This window comes from Dipodomys merriami, unplaced genomic scaffold (genome assembly GCF_024711535.1).
Source record: "Dipodomys merriami isolate MVZ:Mamm:240054 unplaced genomic scaffold, mDipMer1.0.p SCAF_53, whole genome shotgun sequence".
In the NCBI taxonomy this organism is placed as follows: domain Eukaryota; kingdom Metazoa; phylum Chordata; class Mammalia; order Rodentia; family Heteromyidae; genus Dipodomys; species Dipodomys merriami.
The window spans coordinates 6,000,001-6,021,377 of NW_027206102.1; the positions used below are offsets into that span (position 1 = coordinate 6,000,001).

General features: G+C 40.4%; 1 protein-coding gene across 1 annotated transcript in view; it reads right to left on the bottom strand.

Moving 5' to 3' along the window:
* Positions 1 to 21,377, bottom strand: part of LOC138811456 (uncharacterized) — a 69,635-nt gene that overhangs the window by 33,762 nt on the left and 14,496 nt on the right. Inside the window, exons 4-6 of the mRNA XM_069999178.1 lie at positions 18,746 to 18,848; positions 17,588 to 17,653; positions 5,737 to 5,828 (exon numbers count right to left, since the gene is read on the bottom strand). Of these exons, the coding sequence (XP_069855279.1) occupies positions 5,737 to 5,828; positions 17,588 to 17,653; positions 18,746 to 18,848 (261 nt within the window). The remainder of the gene's footprint in view (positions 1 to 5,736; positions 5,829 to 17,587; positions 17,654 to 18,745; positions 18,849 to 21,377) is intronic.

A 21,377-nucleotide genomic window follows, 5' to 3' on the forward strand; every position in this document is an offset into this window, starting at 1 on the left:
CACATAGTAAACATTTTTCTAAACAAGAGGAAACTATAGTCAGAAAGAGATCAATGGTTGGAAAATGCTGTGAACAGACAGAACGGTGTGGCTACAGACTGGCATGAAAGAACTCCCTTAGGTAATGAAAATATTCTTATATCTCAGTGAGCCATACAAATACAGAAAATATTCTGTGTCTGTGTATCACAATATACTGAGACTATCCAGTATAAACATAATTATTATTACTCAACACAAAGTCATATTGCAAAAAAACCAGTTTTACTGTATGCAAATTATAGCTCAACTTTGTCCTAGAAGACTATGCTGATTCTTAGTAAGGGAATCAATATATATTACAAAGAAGAGTATGTTTCAAAAATAATCAGTTCTCTTTTACCTTTAAAAATCATATAAGAGATCAACAAGTACACCAAGTAATTAAACTATATTATAACAAACACTCTATTATGGAGAGAACTTTTGCTTTCAAGTACTATAAATAAGCTGATATTACACTTGCCTTCCTATACAGCAACTAGAAAACCAGACAAAATATAAGAAAGAACTATTTTTAGACAATGGAAAAAAAGACAAAATAAAAGACTTTGGTCCAGGAGAAAAGAGAAACAAAGTCAACCCTACAGCTGGGCTTTCTGCCTAGAGAAAAGTTCCAAACCCCAACACACAGAGGAGATCCTAAAGACAACAGAACACTCACACACAATGTAAGTCAGGGATAAAGGCTGGCATCAGGGAAGGCTGAAGCAGCTATCATTTGAAAGTCAGAAAACTTCAGAGGATGCAGCTATATAAGTAAAATGTTTCAAGAAGCTACAGATGTGCCCATGTGTCTTTATCTGAATAATATACTGTTAAAAAACACTAGGTAACGCCACACAGTTGGAGAAGAACTAGTGTAAGTAGTAAGCAACACAATCCCCATAGCACAAGCTATGCGGAAACATCTGGTTTTTAAACAATCAAGTGAACAGACTTCACTGAACACCTGAGGAATAAGAGTGAATTCAGAGGAATCAGGGCTCAGCAGTAAAGATTAACTAGTCCTTAAGATTGAAGGCTACACTAGACTCCCTATAATCAAGCCTAACAGAGAGAAGAAAGTGGTGACATTGTCCAAAAAACAAATCCTTTAAATAGGGATACAGGTGGATCCATAGCAAGAATGAGATGTACAAGTCGTTATGTGGAAAAACAAACTTTGAAACTTTGGGGGGAGGAGGAGAATTGGGTGGGGGAGGGTGGGGGAGGATGGGAAGGGGAAACAAAGGAGGAGGCTACAATGCTTGATAAGAAATGTACACATTATCTTGCCCACGTAATTGGAACACCTCTGTACAGCATTTTCACAATAAAAATTAAAAATAAAAAAGGGTGAAGAAAAAATAAAGAAATGTACTCTTAGTTGGGTACCAGTGGCTCACACCTGTAATCCTAGCTACTCAGGAAGCTGAGATCTGAGGATTGTGGTTCAAAGCAAGCCCTGGTAGCAAAGTCTGTGAGACTCTTATCTCCAATAAACCATCAGAAAACTAGAAGTGGCATTGTGGCTCAAGTAGTAGAGCACTAACTAGCCTTGAGCTCAAGAGCTGAGAGGCAGTGCCCAGGCCCAGAGTTCATGTCCACGATTGATAAAAAAGAAATGTACTCTTTACCCAACTTATATAACTGTAACCCGTATCTTTTAGTAACAGTTAAAAAGTTTTGAAATATGAATCTGAATCCAGAAAGCAGGACTGGGCCACTGATGACTCACGCCTATGGTCCTAGGATCTCAGGGCTGAGATCTAAAGATCACAATGGAAAGCCACCAGGGCAGAAGAACCTGTGAGACTTTCATCTCCATTTATTTATCCAGCAAAAATCAGAGGCAGGGTTCAAGTGCCAGCTGTGGGGGAGGAGGACAAGGTAGACTGTGAAGATGGGAGTTCAAACCCCAGTGCCAGAACATAAACATTAAAAAAGAAAGAGGCCTGAAACCGGTAACTCACACCTATAATCCTAGCTACTCAGGAGACTGAGATCTGAGGATCACCGTTCAAAGCTAGCCTGGGAAAGAAAGTCTGTGAGACACTTATCTCCAATAAACCACTCAGAAAACCAGAAGTGGTGCTGTGGCTCAAGAGCTAGAGTGCTCGCTTGAGCAGAAGGGTGCAGGGACAGGGCCCACACCCAGAGATCAAGCCCCATGACAGACAAAAAAAAGTGGGGTGGAGGAAGAAAGGAAGCAAGGAAGCAAGCAAGCTAGCTAGCTAACTAGCTGGATGCCAGTGGTTCACACTTGGAACTCTAGTTATCCAGGAGGCTGAGATCTGAGCATCACAGTTTGAGGCCAGACCAGGCAAGGTAGTCTAGTCCAGGCAGATTTATCTCTCCAATTAATCACCAAAAAAAAAAAAAAGAAGTAATTATCACAGAAGTATAGCTGTTGCTCAAGTAGTAGGGTGCTAGCCTTGAGCAAAAAGGTTCAGGGACAGCAGCCAGGTCCTGATTTTAACCCCCAGGAATACCACACACACACACACACACACACACACACACACACACACACACACACACACACGAAGCAGAAGACAACATCCTTAAAGGAACATGACAAAATTGCAAAAAAGATGACCGAGTGATTTCATTGGTATCTTTTACCTCAAACTTCTAAAAAGATCCATCTCTAGTATAATTTCCTTCACAGTGAAATTAATTTCTCTCCTTAGGAACTTTAGAAGATGGGAAAGGCTTTAGGATGAAAATGCCACCAATTCTATTCTGGTACACTTAATATTCAACTAAAATCTAAGTCCATAAAACTTCCACTGAGTAGTGGGAGTTCTCTACTCATGAGACATAAGTAAACACAACCTAAACTCTGCCCTCCATGCTAGCCTTCAAAGGTATAAAAAGGGTATATTCTCCCTATCTCTTTTCCTTAGATTTTCATATGCATGATCCATTAACTCTCCAAGTTTTTAAGACATTAATACTAGCCACTCTTCCCAGGGTTTTCCATGATTTTCATTCCCCTCTTAAAACATGGCTCTGAATGACAGATGTCCTTCAAGTGTTTATGAAGTCACTGCTGTTTACTATCCAAACATACTTCTAACTCCTGTTTTCTTTGCCCACTAAAAGCAACTCCTGATAAAAATTTCTGATAATGCTAACAATTTAATCTCCCAATATCTCAAAGCATCAGAGTTAGACATTAAACCATTCTAGTTGCTGGGGGCATGAGGAGAAATGAAACTTCCTGTCTCTGTAACTCCTGAATTTGAGCTTATGTGTTTGAGAATACCATACTTGCACTCACAGCATGATCTGACAACAATTACAAAATCATAAAGTAAACAACAAAGAAAACTGAAGGTACCAGGACCCTACGTTCACCAAAACAACATGCAATAGTCTATTTCTAGAGTCCTTTAGGGAGAAAAATAAACTCATTTTTTAAACACATAGTGTGTTAGTCACAGCCAAAATAGCCTCACAGTAAATAGCCTCATCAGTAAGAACAGTGCCTCATATATGGAGTATTTTGCAGCCATGTCTACTGACATGGCTACTGACCCATGCACTATGGACCCAAAGGTATATCAATCCAGTTCTCTCTTAGGTATACACAAGTAGTGATAGTGGAACCTGTTAGTCTCTGATGGGTATATACGCCAAAACATGATATAACTCTGAAGATGGAGAAAAACAGATAGAATAAATCTGCTTCCAGAGAAAAAAAAATAGAGATGAGCAAAGACTATTAAATGAGAAACAATACGGGCTGTGAGAGATGAAGAAAACAAACTGGTCTTCAAAACTTTTCCATACGGCTTAGAAGTGCAGGTTTCCTTTTGATCAAGACAAACTTCGAAGAATAAATCTTGGCACAGACCAAAATGTTTTTAAAAGAGACCCAGAAACACAACAAATCAAAGAAAGGTTGGGCACATGGGATTACATGAAATTGCAGAACTTCTGCATGGCAAAGGACATAGCAAGAGCAATAGAAAGCCCACCGATTGGGAAAAGATTTTCACTAGCCATACAACGGACAAGGGTCACATATCTAAAATACAACTTGAACTCAAAAAAATTTAATTTCCTAACAACAAATCCTCAAAGAAACAACTGCCCAATAAATAAGTGGCTAAAGACTTAAAGAGAAACTTCTCTGAAGAGGAAAGAAGGATGGCCAATGGACACATGAAGAAATGCTCAACCTCCCCAGCCATAAAAGAAATGCAAATCAAAACAACATTGTGATACCACCTCACCCTTGTTAGAATGGCTAGAATCAAGAACTCTTATAACAACAGATGTTGGAGGGGATGTGGACAGAAGGGAGCTCTTCTGAATTGTTGGTGGGAGTATAAACTTGTTCAACCACTTTGGAATGTAGTATGGAGGTTCCTCAAAAGAGTCTACATAGAGTTTCCTTATGACCCAGCAATCCCTCTTTTGGGCATTTACCCAAGTGATCACAAAGAAGACCATGCTAAAGCTACAAGCACGACTATGTATACTGCATCATAATTTACCATAGCTAAGATATGGAACCAACCCAGATGCCCCTCAGTAGATGAATGGATCAAGAAAATGTGGCATATATACACAATGGAATTCTATGCCTCCATCAGAAAGAATGACATTGCCCCATTTGTTATGAAATGGAGAGTTGGACAAAATTATATGAAGTGAAGTAAGCCAGGCCCAAATAAACATAGGTCCCATGATTTCCCTTATTTGCAATAACTAGTATATGTCTAAGACAAGCAGAAACGGTAAGAAAAGTTGATGGTAGGTGAAATGATCCCCAAGATAAGGACACAAATGTTTTTTTTTCTTTCGTACAATTGTTTCTAACATATTTATAAGATGATTTCTTTGTTGCTTTGTATGTCCCTCCCCCACGGTATAACCCCTGTTTTCACTGTATTTGATGTTGGTATAATTTGTGGAGGGGAAGGAAAAAAAACAAATATTTTAAATAGGGATACAGTTGGACCTATTGCAACAATGTCAAAAAACGAACTTTACAACTTTGGCACGGTGTGTGTGGGGTGGTGATGGAAGTGGGGGGAACGGGAAATGGGAAGGGATGGGAAGGGGTAACAAAGGAGGAGGCAATAATGCTTGATAAGAAATGTACTCATTACCTTGTCCATGTAATTGTAACACCTCTGTATGGTATTTTCACTATATATATATATATATATATATATATATATATATATATATATATAAACCCTCACCTTCATAAAAACCCAAATGCAAAAAAAAAAAAAAAAGAGAGAAAAGGCTAGAATGTACCTCAGCTCAATGGCAAAACACTTACCTAGCAATTGCAACATCCTGGGTTCAATGCCTTGTATCAAAAAACAAAAGGTAGAAAATCAAACAAACAAAAAACAAAAGGCAAAAAAATAGCCCTAAATAAACAAAAATCTTTTTTGGTCCTGTCCGTTTTAAATTCAGCCAACCGTGGTTGCCATATAAAGTGCTAAGTAATTCTTATATTCAGCATATATGGCAATATAATTTTATTATACAGCAGTCCTTGAAATTACTTCAGATGCAGAGTAGAGAGATATGAACAGTTACAAGACACAGATCTCTAACTGGCAGCTGGATTCACAAGGCAACCCACCACAGCTGTAGGATGTCCCCATGTCCTTAATATCAAAAATGCACAAGCTAGCTACTGAATCCAAAGTATCCTAGGACTTAATGTTTCTCTATACTGACCTTCAGCAGCTTGACTTCAGCTGAAATCTCACTGGGACTAGGGATCCCAAGGGAAGACTCTGTCGTTTCAATGATGTTTGAAGTATCTTGTCCTAGAGAAAAATTAAATTTGTTGCTCTTTATTACCCAAACTTACCAAGCTAAATTCTAAAAACGAAATATCAAAGTGTGTATATCTAAAATCATGAATGCTATAAGACAGGTTATTTTTAACAATTGGGGTAATTATTCCTTGAAAATATCTCCTTAGTATAACATTTTTTAAACAAAACCCTGATATATCATCATTAAAGAACAGACATTTATAGCAATTCCTAGACTTCATTCTAATAAGAAAATGCTACCAATTCTACTAGCAGTGTCTATCATCTCATGATTATTTTTCTTCAAACAATAAACCCTTGAACAAATGTGGAAGGAGAATTATTAACTAAGTCCTTTGTAACACAAATCTGTAAAACGCACACAGACAGTAATGAAATGACTGATGATTTTACCCACTGTGGCCACTGTAGCTGAGGCTGAGGAGAGCAAGGACTTGCCCCCGGGGCCCCAATATTTCCATCTGGCCTGGGGTATATCTTTGGAAAGTTTCCTATTGTCCCAGTAAATGGGGGGGGGGAAGACACAAGAAAGTGTGAAAAATTGTTGAGCCAGAGTACAATATACATAAGTTATCTAATTATTAGCTAAAGTATGGGAACCTAATAATATTTGCTTAATGCATTGCTTGACTGATAGACAGTTATCTGTGTTTATTATGTAGGCACCATGCAGCAAAGGAAATTACTGCTGATGGCATTTATAGAACTGAAAAACTATTATTTATGGTTGTAAAAATAAGAAAAGAAATGTAAACCTAAATTAGCATTGAGCTTGAATCTGTCTTTTTTATTGTGAAAATACTGTACAGAGGGTTTACAATTATATGGGCAAGATAATGAGTACATTTCTTATCAAGCATTTAGCCGCCTCCTTTGTTTCCCCTTCCCATCCCTTCCCATCCTCCCCCCGTCCCTCCACCCAGTTTTCCCTGACCCCCCACCAAAGTTGTAAAGTTCGTTTTCGACATAATGACTTGTACATCTCATTGTTGCAATGGGTCCACCTGTATCCCTATTTAAATGATTTGTTTTTCTCATTGTACCAGGGCTTCACACATTTGGCTTCCTTGCTCATGGCTGGCACTCTACAACTTGAGCCATACCTCTAGTGTAGCACTTTGCTGGCATTTAGTTGGAGATGGAATCTGCATTCATCTGGACCTAAGCATCCTCAGTAGCTAAGATTACAGGTGTGAGCCAGGGGTACCTGGTAAACTCTAATATTTTTAAATCCCAATATTTTAATAGAGATTCTAGCTGGGCACCAGTGGCTCACGCCTGTAATCCTAGCTACTCAGGAGGCTGAGATCTGAGGATCACAGTTTAATGCCAGCCAGGGCAGGAAAGTCCATGAGACTCTTACCTCCACTAAACCATTAGTGGTACTGTGGCTCAAGTGGTAGAGTGCTCACCTTGAGCTGAAGAACACAGAAATAGTGCCCAAGCCCAGAACTCAAGCCCCACAACCCACAAAAAAAATAGAGATTCTGTGATACCTGAAAAGGGAGAACTTCTGAAGTCTCAGGGTCCCTGGAAGACCCAACTTCTGGTTTTTTCAACTGGACACTACAGCTTCCTTTAAGTCTCTTGATTGGTATGTTGGTCAACAGATTCAGTATTCTTCACAGACTCAGAATTCTCCACTGACTCACAGTTTCTTTCTTCAAGGATAGGACTTGCTTCAGTTATCACTGGAGTCTCAGGATCATCTTTATCAGAAAGTCCAAGGGAAAAAGTGATTGAGGTCAGCTTTTTTTTAGTATAAATTATTTGTCTAAATCTTTTGACACTTTCACAGAGTCACAGGCAGGAACATTAGTAAATTAATACAGACAAGATCCCACAGATCTTCCACCAGGTTCTCCTAGTAACAGCTTTCATAACTGAAGCATAATTCATTGTGGCAGAATCCACCAATCTTCAGCTTTCAACATATTTCAACTGAAATTCTGTCACTTAAAGAAGTATAGATGGAATTACATAGCATGTCACTTGTTAAGATTTTTTACACAGCATTTAAGTCCCTCCAGACCCACTTGTATTAAGACTTTTTTTTTTTACTGTTTCTGAATAGTCCATGGTATAAATGTACTTTGGGACTATCACAGAAATAAAATGATTCAGAAAGCTTATGTACAGGTGTTTATGGGAATGAAAGCTATCTCTGGGAAAAATGCCTGCTCAGTTAAATTTTAAATGTTACTGTTAGGCTGGGCATGTACCTGAGTAGTAGCCTAGCATGCATGAAGCCCTTTGTTTGATTACTCAGTACCACATACACAGAAACTGGCACTGTGGGTCAAGTGGTAGAGCGCTAGCCTTGAGTTAAAAAGAAGCTCACGGATAGTGCCATGGGACTGAGTTCAAGCCACAGGACTGTCCAAAAACCAGGTATTGTTCTATTTTTTCCCAAGTAAAATATCATTTTACTTTCCTAGTGGCAATGTATGAATAATCAAGTTCACTTGAATTCTGATCAATCTTGTGTTGTCACTATTTTGATTGAGCCATTTAGACAGGTATGTAGTGGTACCTCACTGTGCCTTTTAAGTTACATTTCTCTAAGGGCTGGGACCAAGGCATCCTTTTATGTGCTTATTTGCTGAATATATACTCTTCAGGGAAACATTTATTTGTATCTTTTGGTCATTATCGAATCATTCTGGTTTGGTTTTTATCATTATGTACTACAGAGATTTGAGAACACTGTATTTTGGAGATTTAACTCCTCTACTATGTGGTTTGCAAATATTTCATGCTAGTTTATAGTTTATCATTTTCCTGTCTTCCTAGGGTCTTTCCCTGAGCAAGTTTTTCATTGTGAGGAGGTTCATTATCTATTTCCCCTTTTACTGACTATCCTTTAAAATCGTTAGTAATCACTTACTACTAAAACTCTTCCAGAGATTTAATCTATCCAAAAACATTTCTGTCAGAACAGTTTTTTAGGGTTTTGTTTCCTATTTGTAGTGGTGGCCCTAGTGATTAAAAGATGTCTCTAATACTTTTGCTTTTGTTTTTTGGATAGGGTTTCCTAATTTGCACAGGTGAGCCTCAGACCACGAATTTCTTACACTGCCTCTCAAGTACCTAAGATTACAGACATAAACTACCATGCTTGCTATCTCTGAAACACTAACTTTTTGTTTGCTATGCTCTTAAACCATAATCCTCCTATCTCCTTCTCTGGAATATCTAGGATTATAAGTATGAAACACTTTCTGGGCATTTTGTTATTATTAAAAATATTCATCATAAATATACCAAAATTCTGTTAGTATTCGAACATTTGATGTTACGAAAGAGATGACGTCAGAATATCCCACATCCACAAATCAGCCAAAGACAAATGCTGGAGGGGATGTGGAGAAAGAGGAACCCTATTACACTGCTGTTGGGAATGTACACTTATACAACCACTTTAGAAAGCAGTCTGGAGGGTCCTTATAAAGCTAAAGATTGACCTCCCTTACGGCCCAGTCATACCACTTTAGGCATCTACCCTGAACAACAGGAACCAATATATAAGGACATGTGAACCTCCATGCTTATTGCAGCACTGTTCACAATAGCTAGGATATGGAAACAACCCAGATGCCCCACCACAGAGGAATGGATCCAAAAATTGTGGTATCTATACACAATGGAATATTATGCAGCCATTAGAAATGACAAAATAATGGCATTTGCAGGGAAATGGATGGAGCTAGAAGGAATCATGTTGAGCGAGGTAAGCCAAGAGCAAAGAGACAAACAATACATGGTCTCCCTGATAAGTGGATGCTAAATCCAAAATGTTAGGTGATATGACAAAATTAACAGGACTTAAGAAACAAAGAACTCTCACTCATCTGGTCGAACCACTACTAAATATCCCCATGCTGCTGATCACATGTATGGTGTATATGTCTACACTGTTATATGTTATAGACTGTGATAGACAATTTGCTCCAGGAAAGTTAGAATGAACTTGTGACTTTAAATGAGCATCATTATTCCACAATACTGTGAAATTTTGGAAATTATGTAATCACTTAATCACAATTTAAAAAAAAAGAACCTCGGGGGAGGTAGGGAGGGAAGGAATGTTATGGGGAAAACAATGGAGGGGTTAACAATGCTCAATAGAAAGTGTACTCATTACCTTGCTCATGTAACTGTAACCCTCTGTATAGTATCTTTACAATAAAAAAATTAAAAAAAGAGATGACGATTGACTTATATTTCATACTTACTTATGTTTTTTTTTTTTTACAGTGTGAGCAATAGAATTCAGGACCCCACACATACCAGGGAAGAGCTCCACCATTTGGCTATATCCATTGACCTCCTACTTCAACATTATTTTTGCCAGTTCTGGGACTAGAACTCAAGGCCTGGCCACTGTCCTGGAGCTTTTTTTGCTCAAAGCTAGCACTCTAACACTTGAGAGGCACAGCCCACTTCTGGCTTTTTCTGTGTATGTGGTACTGAGGAATTGAGCAATGGGCTTCATGCATGGTAGGCAAGCACTCTATTACTAAGCCACATTCCCAGCACCTCAAATCAACTTTTGAGCAGCAATTCAAATACCCAATCTAATTCCTTCCAGAAGAGCTCTTTGGGAATTAAATCAATATCATATTGGCCCTTCAACAAAGAGAAGGAGAACCAAATAGCTTGAGAGAATTAATATATTTCCTGCCCTTTCCTTCACCCTCTTCTTTTTTGCTCTCTCTCATTTTATTTCACCCTCCTTCACACATACACATAGGTATGTATAAACCTATTCTATAGAGACATGGACTACATGCAGGAAAGAGCCAATATATGATATCAAATGTTTCAAATAGATTTTATTTGTTTTTTTATGTTTTTGTTTTTTGTTTTTTGGTCTAGTCATGGGGCCTGAACTCTGGGCCTGGGCGTTGTCCCTCAGCTCTTCAGCTCAAGGCTAGCACTCTACCACTTGAGCCACAGCACCACTTCCGGCTTTTTACTTTTTCCTTATGTGGTGCTGAGGATTGAACTCAGGGCCTCAGGCATGCAAGGCAAGTGCTCTACCACTGAGCAACCTTCCCAACCCTCAAATAGATTTTAAAAACATACTAGCAACTAATAAGGCAGAAAGACCAGCACACTACTATAATTAAGATATACACCAAAAATGCTAACAGAAAGGAAAACAACCATTTTGAATCAGAAGACATTATTCATACACAAAGTACCAAACAAAAGTCTAGAGCTTGGAGTGTCAAACCTAGCCTAGAGATGTTTTTAATTTATCTATATAGTGTCTAAACTTTTAAATGAGTTCCATGTTTAAAAACTAGTCTTCATAAGCCAGGCCCAAAGAAACATAGGTCCCATAGTTTTCCTTATTTGCAATATCTAGTATATGTCTGAGTCAAGCAGAAAAGGTCAGATAAGGTGATGTTAGGGAAATGAACTCTAAGATATGTATTCAAATGCTTTTTTTCTTTCATGTGATTGTTTCTAACACATTTATAAGATTATTTCATTGTTGCTTTGTATGTCCCTCCCCCACAGTATAACCCCTGCTTTCACTGTATTTAGTGTCGGTATAATTTGTGGAGGGAAAGGGGAAAAACAAATCATTTAAATAAGGATACAGGTGGACCCATTGCAACAATGAGATGTACAAGTCATCATGTCGAAAATGAACTTTTGTGGGGGGCGGGGAGGATGGGGGGACAGAGGGGAGGATGGGAATGGATGGGAAGGGGAAAAAAAGGAGGAGCCTACAATGCTTGATAAGAAATGTACTCATTATCGTGCCCATGTAATTGTAAACCCTCTGTACAGTACTTTCACAATAAAAAAAGAAGAAGAAAAACAAAGGAGAAGGTAACATTGCTCGATAGGAAATGGACTCATTACCTTGTTCATGTAACTGTAACCCCTCTGTACAGTATCTTTACAGTAAAAAATATATACAAAAAAACCAGTCTTCATACAAATGTGCAAGTGTCCAATTTCCCTTGAAAACTTGAAACAAAGGCTCTATACTGACTGGTTAATAACTACCTCATGCCAAATGGTCCTTTCAGGCAACTGGTCCTTTCAGGCAACGCTCCTGCACCTCAAAACTGGCACTCGAATTCAATTCACTCATTTATGTTAACTTTATTAGGCCCATAGGCATCTGCAAATGTCTGCCATGAGAGGTACATAGGATTATGATAGGTGAAAATGCCAGAGAAAGAGTTCAAAGGTATAAAAACAATCCATGAGAAAGCTCAAAGTTATATATGGTACCAGTTGCCTAGAGCCATTAAAATACCAGGGAGAAAAACAATCACAAGGCATGAAACCAGAGAGCAACTTTAAGACACCTTGGAGCTAAGCTGTATGTATACGTGTGTGTGTGTGTGTGTGTGTGTGTGTGTGTGTGTGTGTGTGTGTGTGTGTGTGTGTGTTGTATAATATGTGTAATTCATGCACGATATGTAATACATACAAAATATATCATTGTAGAAATGTAATTCATGTAACTTCATATAAGATTAGGACATACTCTGAAATAGGAAACAATGGTAATCTCTATTTTTTGGTCATCACCATCTAAATTTGAATCTACATGATTTAAAGATCATCTAGAGGCGCTGGGAAGGTGGATCAGTAGTAGAGTGCTTGCCTTGCATGCATGATGCCCTGGGTTTGATTCCTCAGCACCACATATGCAGAAAAATCCGGAAGTGGCACTGTGGCTCAATTGGTAGAGTGCTAGCCCTACGCTGAAGAGCTGAGGGACAGTGCCCAGGCCCAGAGTTCAGGCCCCAGGACCGACCAAAAAATCATCTAGAATGTTCTAGACTGGAAGACTATGATTTTATATTGTTTATGCTGTTAATATTATTAGTAGAAGGAATGTAGATACTCTACTCTCAATGAATTCATCATCTCACAGCAAACATAAATGAATAACAGGTAGGTGAAAGTGAAATTGCATTATTTAATGGTTTCCTAAGTTTTCTGGGTATTTTATGATGAATTGGAAGAGAATACACCAGTGAACTAAGAAAAAAATAAGCTGAAGGGATTCATATTTTTAAGGAACCAAAATGCATATGCTTGTGTCTCTCACACCTACCACACACCCTCAGGCCACCTTTTCTTTCATTTTCTCTTCTCAGCAATCAAGGCTACCAGCACCTACTCTGGGACTTACCTTGCTCCTGCCGACCACAACTTGGGGAGTACCATGCACCCAGCCAGCACCACAGCCACTGCTGACACCTCCAAAACATGCTCCCAATGCCTGGAGAATACTTCCCCCTGCTGGGTGGGTCTGGCCGCGTGTACTTCTTGGTCCTGCTTCTTCTTAGATCTGATGCGGCTGGGGTCTGGTTTGTTGAGTTTGGGCACCAACCAGTGGTTTAAAGGTTGGCTGACCATAGTCATTGGAGTGATGTTGGCTTGGAAAAGGAGACTGCCTTTGTGTTTTTGAAGATCTGACCATCCGAGAGGTACTGAGTGCCAAGTACCCTCCCACATTATCCCGAGGTCAGGGGTCACCCAAGCCACTGACTTGGCAAGGCCCAAATGGGCAGAACAGGGCTGTCCAGGCCAGTAGCAAAGTGTTTGAGAGGACGCTTAGTTATATGAATGGGGCAGGAAAAGGTGAGGGAGGACTAACTAGCAAATGCAAAGGCCTTAACAAATTTTAGCAATCCAAGAAAAGAAAAAGAAAAAAGCTGCAAAAAAAGGGAGGCCAAGTAAATTGGAATGTGGCTTAGTGGTAGAGTGCTTGTCTAGCATGCATGAAGCCCTGGGTTCAGTGCCACATACACAGAAAAAGCCAGATGTGATGCTGTGGCTCAAGTGGTAGAGTATGTTCCTTGAGTAAATGAAGCACAGGGACAGTGCCCAGACCCTGAGTTTAAGCTCTAGGACTGGCACAAATAAATGGGGGTGGGGGTTGCACAAAGATAAGATGAGGTCTGGGATTTGGACACCATGTCTTGTCAGGCTTATAAGATGGGATGAAGTTTTCTTTTTATTTTCTGTGTGTGTGTGTTTGTGTGTGTGTGTGTGTGTGTGTGTGTGTGTGTGTGTGTGTGCACGCGCGCGTGCGTATGCGTATGTGTGGTTAAATGGCGATGAATCTCAGATTTTCCTGCCCAAGCTTGTCTCGAACTATGATCCCTAAACCTTAGGCTCCTGAGTAGCTAGGATTGTAGGCATTAGCAACCTGCACCCAGCTCAGGATAGTTTTAACTCTTAATATGGAACTTAATGGGAAATGGCAGTAGGTTTCTAAGCAGAAGTGTAAGATGCTTTGATTTGTGGTTTTTAGGATGACCCCGGACCCTTCCCTCATCAAAAGATGCATCTCATTATTTATCCTTCAGCAGTGTAAATGTGTGAAGTCTGGACTTTTGGAGCTAGAAAGGCATAAGGTTATAAATATAAGGAAAATGGAACTTTTCTGAGGTAAAGAGAATTGTATTTTTTTTGTCAGTCATGGGGCTTGAACTCTGGGCCTGGGTGCTGTCCCTCAGCTATTCAGCTCAAGGCGAGCACTCTACCATTTGAGATATATAGCCAGTTCCAGTTTTCTGGTGGTTTACTGGAGATAAGAGTTTCATGGACTTTCCTGCCCAGGCTGGCTTTGAACCATGATCCTGAGATCTCAGCCTCCTGAGTAGCTAGGTTTATAGGCGTGAGCCACTGGCACCCAGTGAGAATTGGATTATCTAAGAATCCAAACATGTGGTTAGGTATGAAACTCAGTGGTTACATATCTTGCCTAGCATGTGCTAGACAGAAAGAGAGCACAGAGAAAAAGAAAAAAGAAAGAAAAAGGGAGACAGGAGAGGAGAAAAAGAGAATCCATGTTTTCTACGGCTTCAGTGTTTTCAGAAGAGCCATCATAAGAAATAAACCTTCCCCAGAAATTTTGTTTACTTTTATGTTTTTGTTTCTGTCAGGTGAGGAAATTGAACCCAGGCTGGTTATTTAGGGATAAATCTCTGATTTGTCTGCCTGGGCTGGCTTCAAATCTGGATCCTCAGATCTCAACTTCCTTAGGTAGTTAGGATCATAGGCTTGACCACTCTAGCTCTGGCCTCTTATCCTGCTGTTTCATCTAATAGCTGCTACCTTCCTCTTACCTCATTTCTGGGGCTTGAACCCATGGCCTGGGAATTGCTTTTGAGCTTTTTTGTTCTAGCCTAGGGCCCAGCCACTTGAACAACAGCTCCACTTCCAACTGTGTGTGTGTGTGTGTGTGTGTGTGTGAGTGTGTGTGTGTGTGTGATTGAAGATAAGAGTCTCACAGGTGAAAAGCTATTTAAAGAGAACAGTAAAACAAATGTAGTTAAACCATTGTGTCAGAACAGGAGCTCAAAAGATCATACAATTTAAGTAAAGAAAGGGATTATAAGGATAATCAGCATCCAAATCAGAAAACTAACACTACTGGAGCACATCAGCCCTAATTAGTGACTTAGGTGCAGGTGCCTCCAAAGACTCCACCAGACTTCTAAATCCATGTCAACAAGTATGTTTGTGCCCTCTTGCAGTACTCTGGTTCCTTATCATTATGTCACCTTAATCTCCTGAAGAATCATTGGGGCTAAACTGGAACTTTTAAAATTTCATGTGTGTGTATGTATATTGCACATACACCTATAATAAGACTTAAACTAAGGGCCTCCCACTCTACCTTGGAGTTTGGTACTTAACCACTTGTTCTATACCTCAACTTTTAGCTTTTTACTGATTAATTGGAGGTAAAAGTCTAACGGACTTTCCTGCTCAAGGTAGCTCAGAACCATGATCCTCAGATCTCAGCCTCCTGAGTCGCTAGGATAACAGGTGTGAGCACTAGTGTCAGGCTTCTAAACTAGAATATTAAGCTCATCTCATAGATAGTGAAAATCACCCATAAACTTTTTCTTTATGCTGGGTTTGAACTTTGGGCCTGGCCTCTGTCCTTGATCTTCTTTTGCTCAGGGCTAGTGCTCTCCCTCAGGGGGATTTTTTTTAATGTTTTTTCATTAGGTCTCGAAAACAAAGTCCTCCCCTTGAAGAAAAGGTGCTGGATTTGTGGACAGAGACTATGACTTTCACCTTCCTTAGATTTAACATAGTAGCAGATAAATAAATGCTAAATAAATGCTTCTTGATTCCAGTTCCATTTTATGTTGCTTCTGTTAAACCTAACTCACTTTATGAATCTCAGTTTGGAAGGAAACCCTCTTGCAGGGAACTTCAAGTGCAGAAAACCTTATAGGCAAATCAACAATATCAGGCTAGGTTCTCAAACAGAAGTTGAGGTTGAAGCACAGGCACTTCATCAGCTGGGCCATTTAGAGAGGAGGCAGAAGATCTTGCTGGGATACCAACCTGGCCCATGTCCTTCTCAACCGTAGTATCTGTTTCCCATCTGTTTCTTAAGCTAAACATGCACAGAGATACCCTTTGAAGAAAATCTCTTTGCAATTGAACTGTAGACTTAGATTATTTGCCAATTACCATATAAGAAACAGTGGCCTCATCCTGAAAAAAACTGGCAAGGATCACCTTAAGTAGGTGACCAAAGATACACCCAGGCAATGAGACATCAGAAACTGATATGAGGTACTGAGTTTTCTCATTCAGTCATAAAATTAGGCATACAAAAACAAACTAACTAACTAAATCAGCCTAGCTGGGTCTCAGTGGCTCACCCATGAAACCCTAGCCACTCAGGAGGCTCAGATCTGAGGATATTGCTCCAAAGCCAGCCCAGAGAGGAAAGTCTGTGACATTCTTATCTCCAGTGAACACCAGAAAACTGGAAGTGGTGTTTTAGATCCAAGTGGTAGAGTGATAGCCTAGAACTAGCTCAAGGATAGCAACCAGGCCCTAAGTTCAAGCCCCAGGACCAAACAAAATAAAAAAAAAAAAAACACTCACCCAAGTCATACTAGGAGGCTTCCCACAAGATCAGTAGCTGCCCTTTCCAAAAGTGTCAAGCTCATGCTAAAGAAAAGACATTGGAAATGTCACAGGCTGGAGGAGGCAGAGGAGGTCTGACAGATCAAGGGAAAGCAGGATCCTGGATAGAGCCTGAGTGGGGTGCCAGTTCTGAGGATTCAACTCAAGGCCTGGGTGCTGTCCCTTAGCTTTTTTGCTCAAGGCTGGCACTCTACCACTTGAGCCACAGCTTTACTTCAGGCTTTTTGATGGTTTGATGGAGAGAAGAGACTCAAAGACTTTTCTGTCCAGGCTAGCTTTGAAACTCAGTCCTAAGATCTCAGCTTGATGAAGAGTTAGGATTACAAGCATAACCCAACAGCGCCAGCTGTATTTTCTGTTTTATCTTACAATAAAAATAAAAAGATTGTGTCTAAAATAATATTTGGGAGGGAGCAGAGGAGAGTTCTGCTTCTACTATTGACTCTAGCCGTTTTTGTCTTGTGCTACAGCTGCAGGGCAGGGCACATGGGCAGGGTGTGGTTCAGGCACAGGCTCAGCCTGCCTAAAACACGGAGGTAAAAATGAGGTGTACCTAGTACTGGCAATAGCTAGTGGTCTGGTTTGGCCTTCTAGTGTAGGGAACAGAATGAAGTAAAATGAGGAAATAATAGTAGAGGGCACAGTATGTATATCACATTATGCCATGACAACATATTTGTTCTTAACCTGTAGGCAAAAGAGAAAAGGTACATGCTTCTTATCAAGGATTAATATCACCTCAGCAGTCACTTCTCATTCCTCTTTACAAACAAATCCTGATTTTGTCCCATCATTCATACTGTTGTTTTCTGTGTTTTCATAGATGTCTGGTGCTGCAATAGCTAACTTGTGACGATGAACTTTAGCTGGGAGAATATACCCAATATGGTCAATTCAAAAGATGGTAGGAATATAAATATAAGAAGACAGGCTGGGTTCAGGTGGCTCATGCCTGTAATCCTAGCTACTCAGGAGGCTAAGATTTGAGGATCACGGTTCAAAGCCAGCACAGGCAGGAAAACCTGTGAAATTTTTATCTCCAGTAAACCAGCAGAAAACCAGAAGTGGCACTGTGGCTCAAGTGGTAGAATGCTAGCCTTGAGCTGAGTTGCTAAGGGACATTGCCCAGGCCCAGAGTTCAAGCCCCATGACCAACAAAAAAGAAAAGAGAAAAAAAAAGAAGACAGTACTGAGCAACTGAATTAATGAATTCTACAGTTACCCTTGTGCCATGGTTATTATTATGTGAAATAATAAATCTTCCTATCACTGAAATGATTTGGGCCTTTTATTAATTATACCTAAAAGCAGCCAAAATTATGCATGAGTCCTAAAGGAAAATAAAAGGCACCTAGAAGTAATATGAGAAGAAAAATATAGGTGAAAAATAAAAATAAAGACTAAAATGCATTAGGTGCATAGGGCCCTAAAAAATTCTCCCAGGTCGGCAGAAACTCGCCTGGAGTTTCAGAAGCCAGCTCCAATTTACATGTAATCATCTAAGTCTATCTGCTATCAAGGTCTTAGAGGCAGTGATCTCTGGGAAGAGGAAGAAAAATGAAAGGGAAATAAAATTGAACAACTGTTTGTGGAGAAACCAGCTGTACATGAACAATTTCCTTCCATGGAATCTCTATTTATCTGAAGGGAATTTCTTCATCAGAAGAAGGTATATGAGGAGGAGACATGGCAGGGCAGCTTAGAGATGGACAGTGACTCATCTGGGATGGAAGCAAGAGCTAGCACGTGGCAGACACTGAGCCCAAAGCTGAGCCTGACTCTGGATCCAGAACCTTCCCAATGCACTGTCATGCCAGAACTGAAAGCCAAGCTGCAAAGCCACCAAGAGCTGCTTCTAAGCCATTCTGAACACAAGCTGGTATTTCTGCTATCAGTAATAAGGGATAGTGAAACCAGGGTGGGCCACTGTCCTCTGTTCCTCCCCATATGGCCATCACCTGAGAGAAAGTACTCATATTCACCCATGCGTCTTACCAGAAACTCCAGGTATAGTCGAGCAGAGCACTTGAAAGCAAGAGCCCAAGAAGCAAAGTAGATGGCCTGCATCCAAATCCAAGAAATGTAACTCACTGAATTGTCACTGTGGCCAGGCCTGAGCTTTTCCAGCCAGTCCCTTAGACTCTAGCCTGAGAACAGTATCTATTAGGATGAGATCATATAAAACATGGATGAAGGCCCCATCTGACTGCCACTGCCATTAAGAACAGTATCGTAGGATGGGTGCCAGTGGCTCATGCCTGTAATCGTAATCAGGAGGCTGAGATCTGAGGACCTCGCTTTGAAGCTAGCCTAAGCAGGAAATTCAATGAGGCTCCTTTTCTCCAATAAAGCAACACAAAAGCCAGAAGTAAAGTTGTGACTCAAGTAGCAGAGTGCTAACCTTGAGCAAAAAGCTGAGGGACAATTTCTGGGCTGGGGGTGGGGAGAAGACTTACATCAAGGCCCTCTAGGACACGTATTCTCGCTTTTGCCCATTTCCTTCAGAGCATTGTAGAGCTCCACCTTACTGACTTGCCTCTCCCTATTTTAACACAGGATGTTCACTTGGCCAGTTTTCCAGGGCTACCTGGCTATCTTGTAGCCTCCACAGCAAAGAACTATTTTCTCTGGGATTTAACCAAGGTTCCAATACTGTCTGTGATTGGTTAACTGTGCACATTCCAGAATCAAGGATACCTGGGCCCATCTGGCTTGGCAATCTACTGTTGTGGCTTACAGCATATTGTTCAACACCTCTGTTTTCTTGTAATAGTTCTTACTCATGGGTCCTAACGGTCACAATAAAACAACTAATAGGGTTACTTGTGTACACACACACACCATGTACACTGCAACAGTACTACAAAGGAAACAAGGCAACTCAACAGGGAGCTTCAGGACTCAACATCTACCAAATTCTAAGTATTTCCTGCTTCTTAAGTAATTATTAATATTATTCCTATTTTGGTGCCAGTACTGGAGAGTGAATTCAGAGCTAGGGCACTGAGCCCCACTCAGCTGGGGACTGACCTATCCCTTAGCTTTATCTGCTCAAGGCTAGTGCTCTACCATTTGAGCCACACTTCCAGTTCTGGCTTTTTGAGGTTAATTGGAGATAAAGACCCTCCCAGACTTTTCTTTCCAGGCTGGCTTCAAACCAGGACCCTCAGCTCTCAGACTCCTGAATTGCTAGGATTACAGTTCTGAGCCACCGGCACCTGGCTGCAATCTTTTTTTTTTTTTTTAACTTGAATGTTTTTTATATCTCTTAGATATGGAGATCAGTAACCTCGGCTGCCCTCATTTTTCTTAGCTATATTTTCTTTCTCTTAGCTCCTTCCTTAAACAATTACTTTTTATTTATTTATTTTTTATTTATTTTTTATGTTTTGTCAGTCATGGAGCTTGAACTCTGGGCTTGGGTGCTATCCCTCAGCTCTTCAGCTGAAGGTAAGTGCTCTACCTCACCACTTCTGGTTTTCTAGTAGTTTATTGGAGATAAGAGTCTCACAAACTTTCCTGCCCAGGCTGGCTTTGAACCAGATCTCAGCCTCCTGAGTAGCTAGGATTACAGGCATAAACCACTGGCACCTGGCCCTAAAACGATTTTTGTAGGAATTTCATCCCCTATCTGGTAAGAGGAACAATAATTTCACCTACTAATAAGTAGTTTGTCACAGATAGCAGTCTGTGAGTATGAAGCCTGGCATGTAATAACTGCTTACTGAAACAGGCATTTCCTGCAAGGGCAGAAAGAGAGGGGGTCAATGAATGGGATCCCAGGAGTACAAGGCATCTCTTCCCTGATCACACTAAGAGCTCCCTGAGGACAGGGATACAATCTTCAGATTTATTACCCCACATGGACAATAGGCTGATTCTATACATGACTGATGTCACAGAGATCTTAGTACTCAGGATACCTCCTCTGTGTCAGGACAGGAAGGAAGGAAGAGGACAGGGGGCCTCATAGACAGGAAGCTCTTGAAGCAGCTCACCACGTGACAAAATGAAGACAAGAGTGTAATGAGGAGACCATCACATCCTCTGGAAGCTTCTCCCACCAGAGGTTAAGACTCCAAATATCAGCTCTGAATTTTACCAGTCTTGAGATTGGTCCTCATGGGCCTCAGTTTCCTCATCTGTACAGGGTGGAAAATTATTGTTTTGGTCAAATACGAGGACAGGGGAGCCCTTTTTCCACAGAAAGGAAGAGATTTTTTTTCTGAAGGTAAAAACTAAACTCCTAGCCAGCTACTAGTGTTTCACACCTGAAATCCTAGCTACTCAGGAGGCTGAGATCTGAGGATTATGGTTTTCAACCAGCTCAGAAAGAAAGGTAAGTCCTTGAGTCACATAACTTCAAATAACCACCAAAAAGACAGATGTGGAGCTGGGACTCAAGTGGTAGAACACTAACCTTGAGGGAAAACAAACAAACAAAATCAAACAAAAAATCTCCTGGCCTTGCATGTAAGACCTAGCCCTGCATTCAAGCCATAGGACCAGCAAGAAGGATAAAAGGAGGGGAAAAAAACCTCTTCTTAAACAAGAATACAACCTAAGAGGCTTTCAGCTGAATGCAACTAA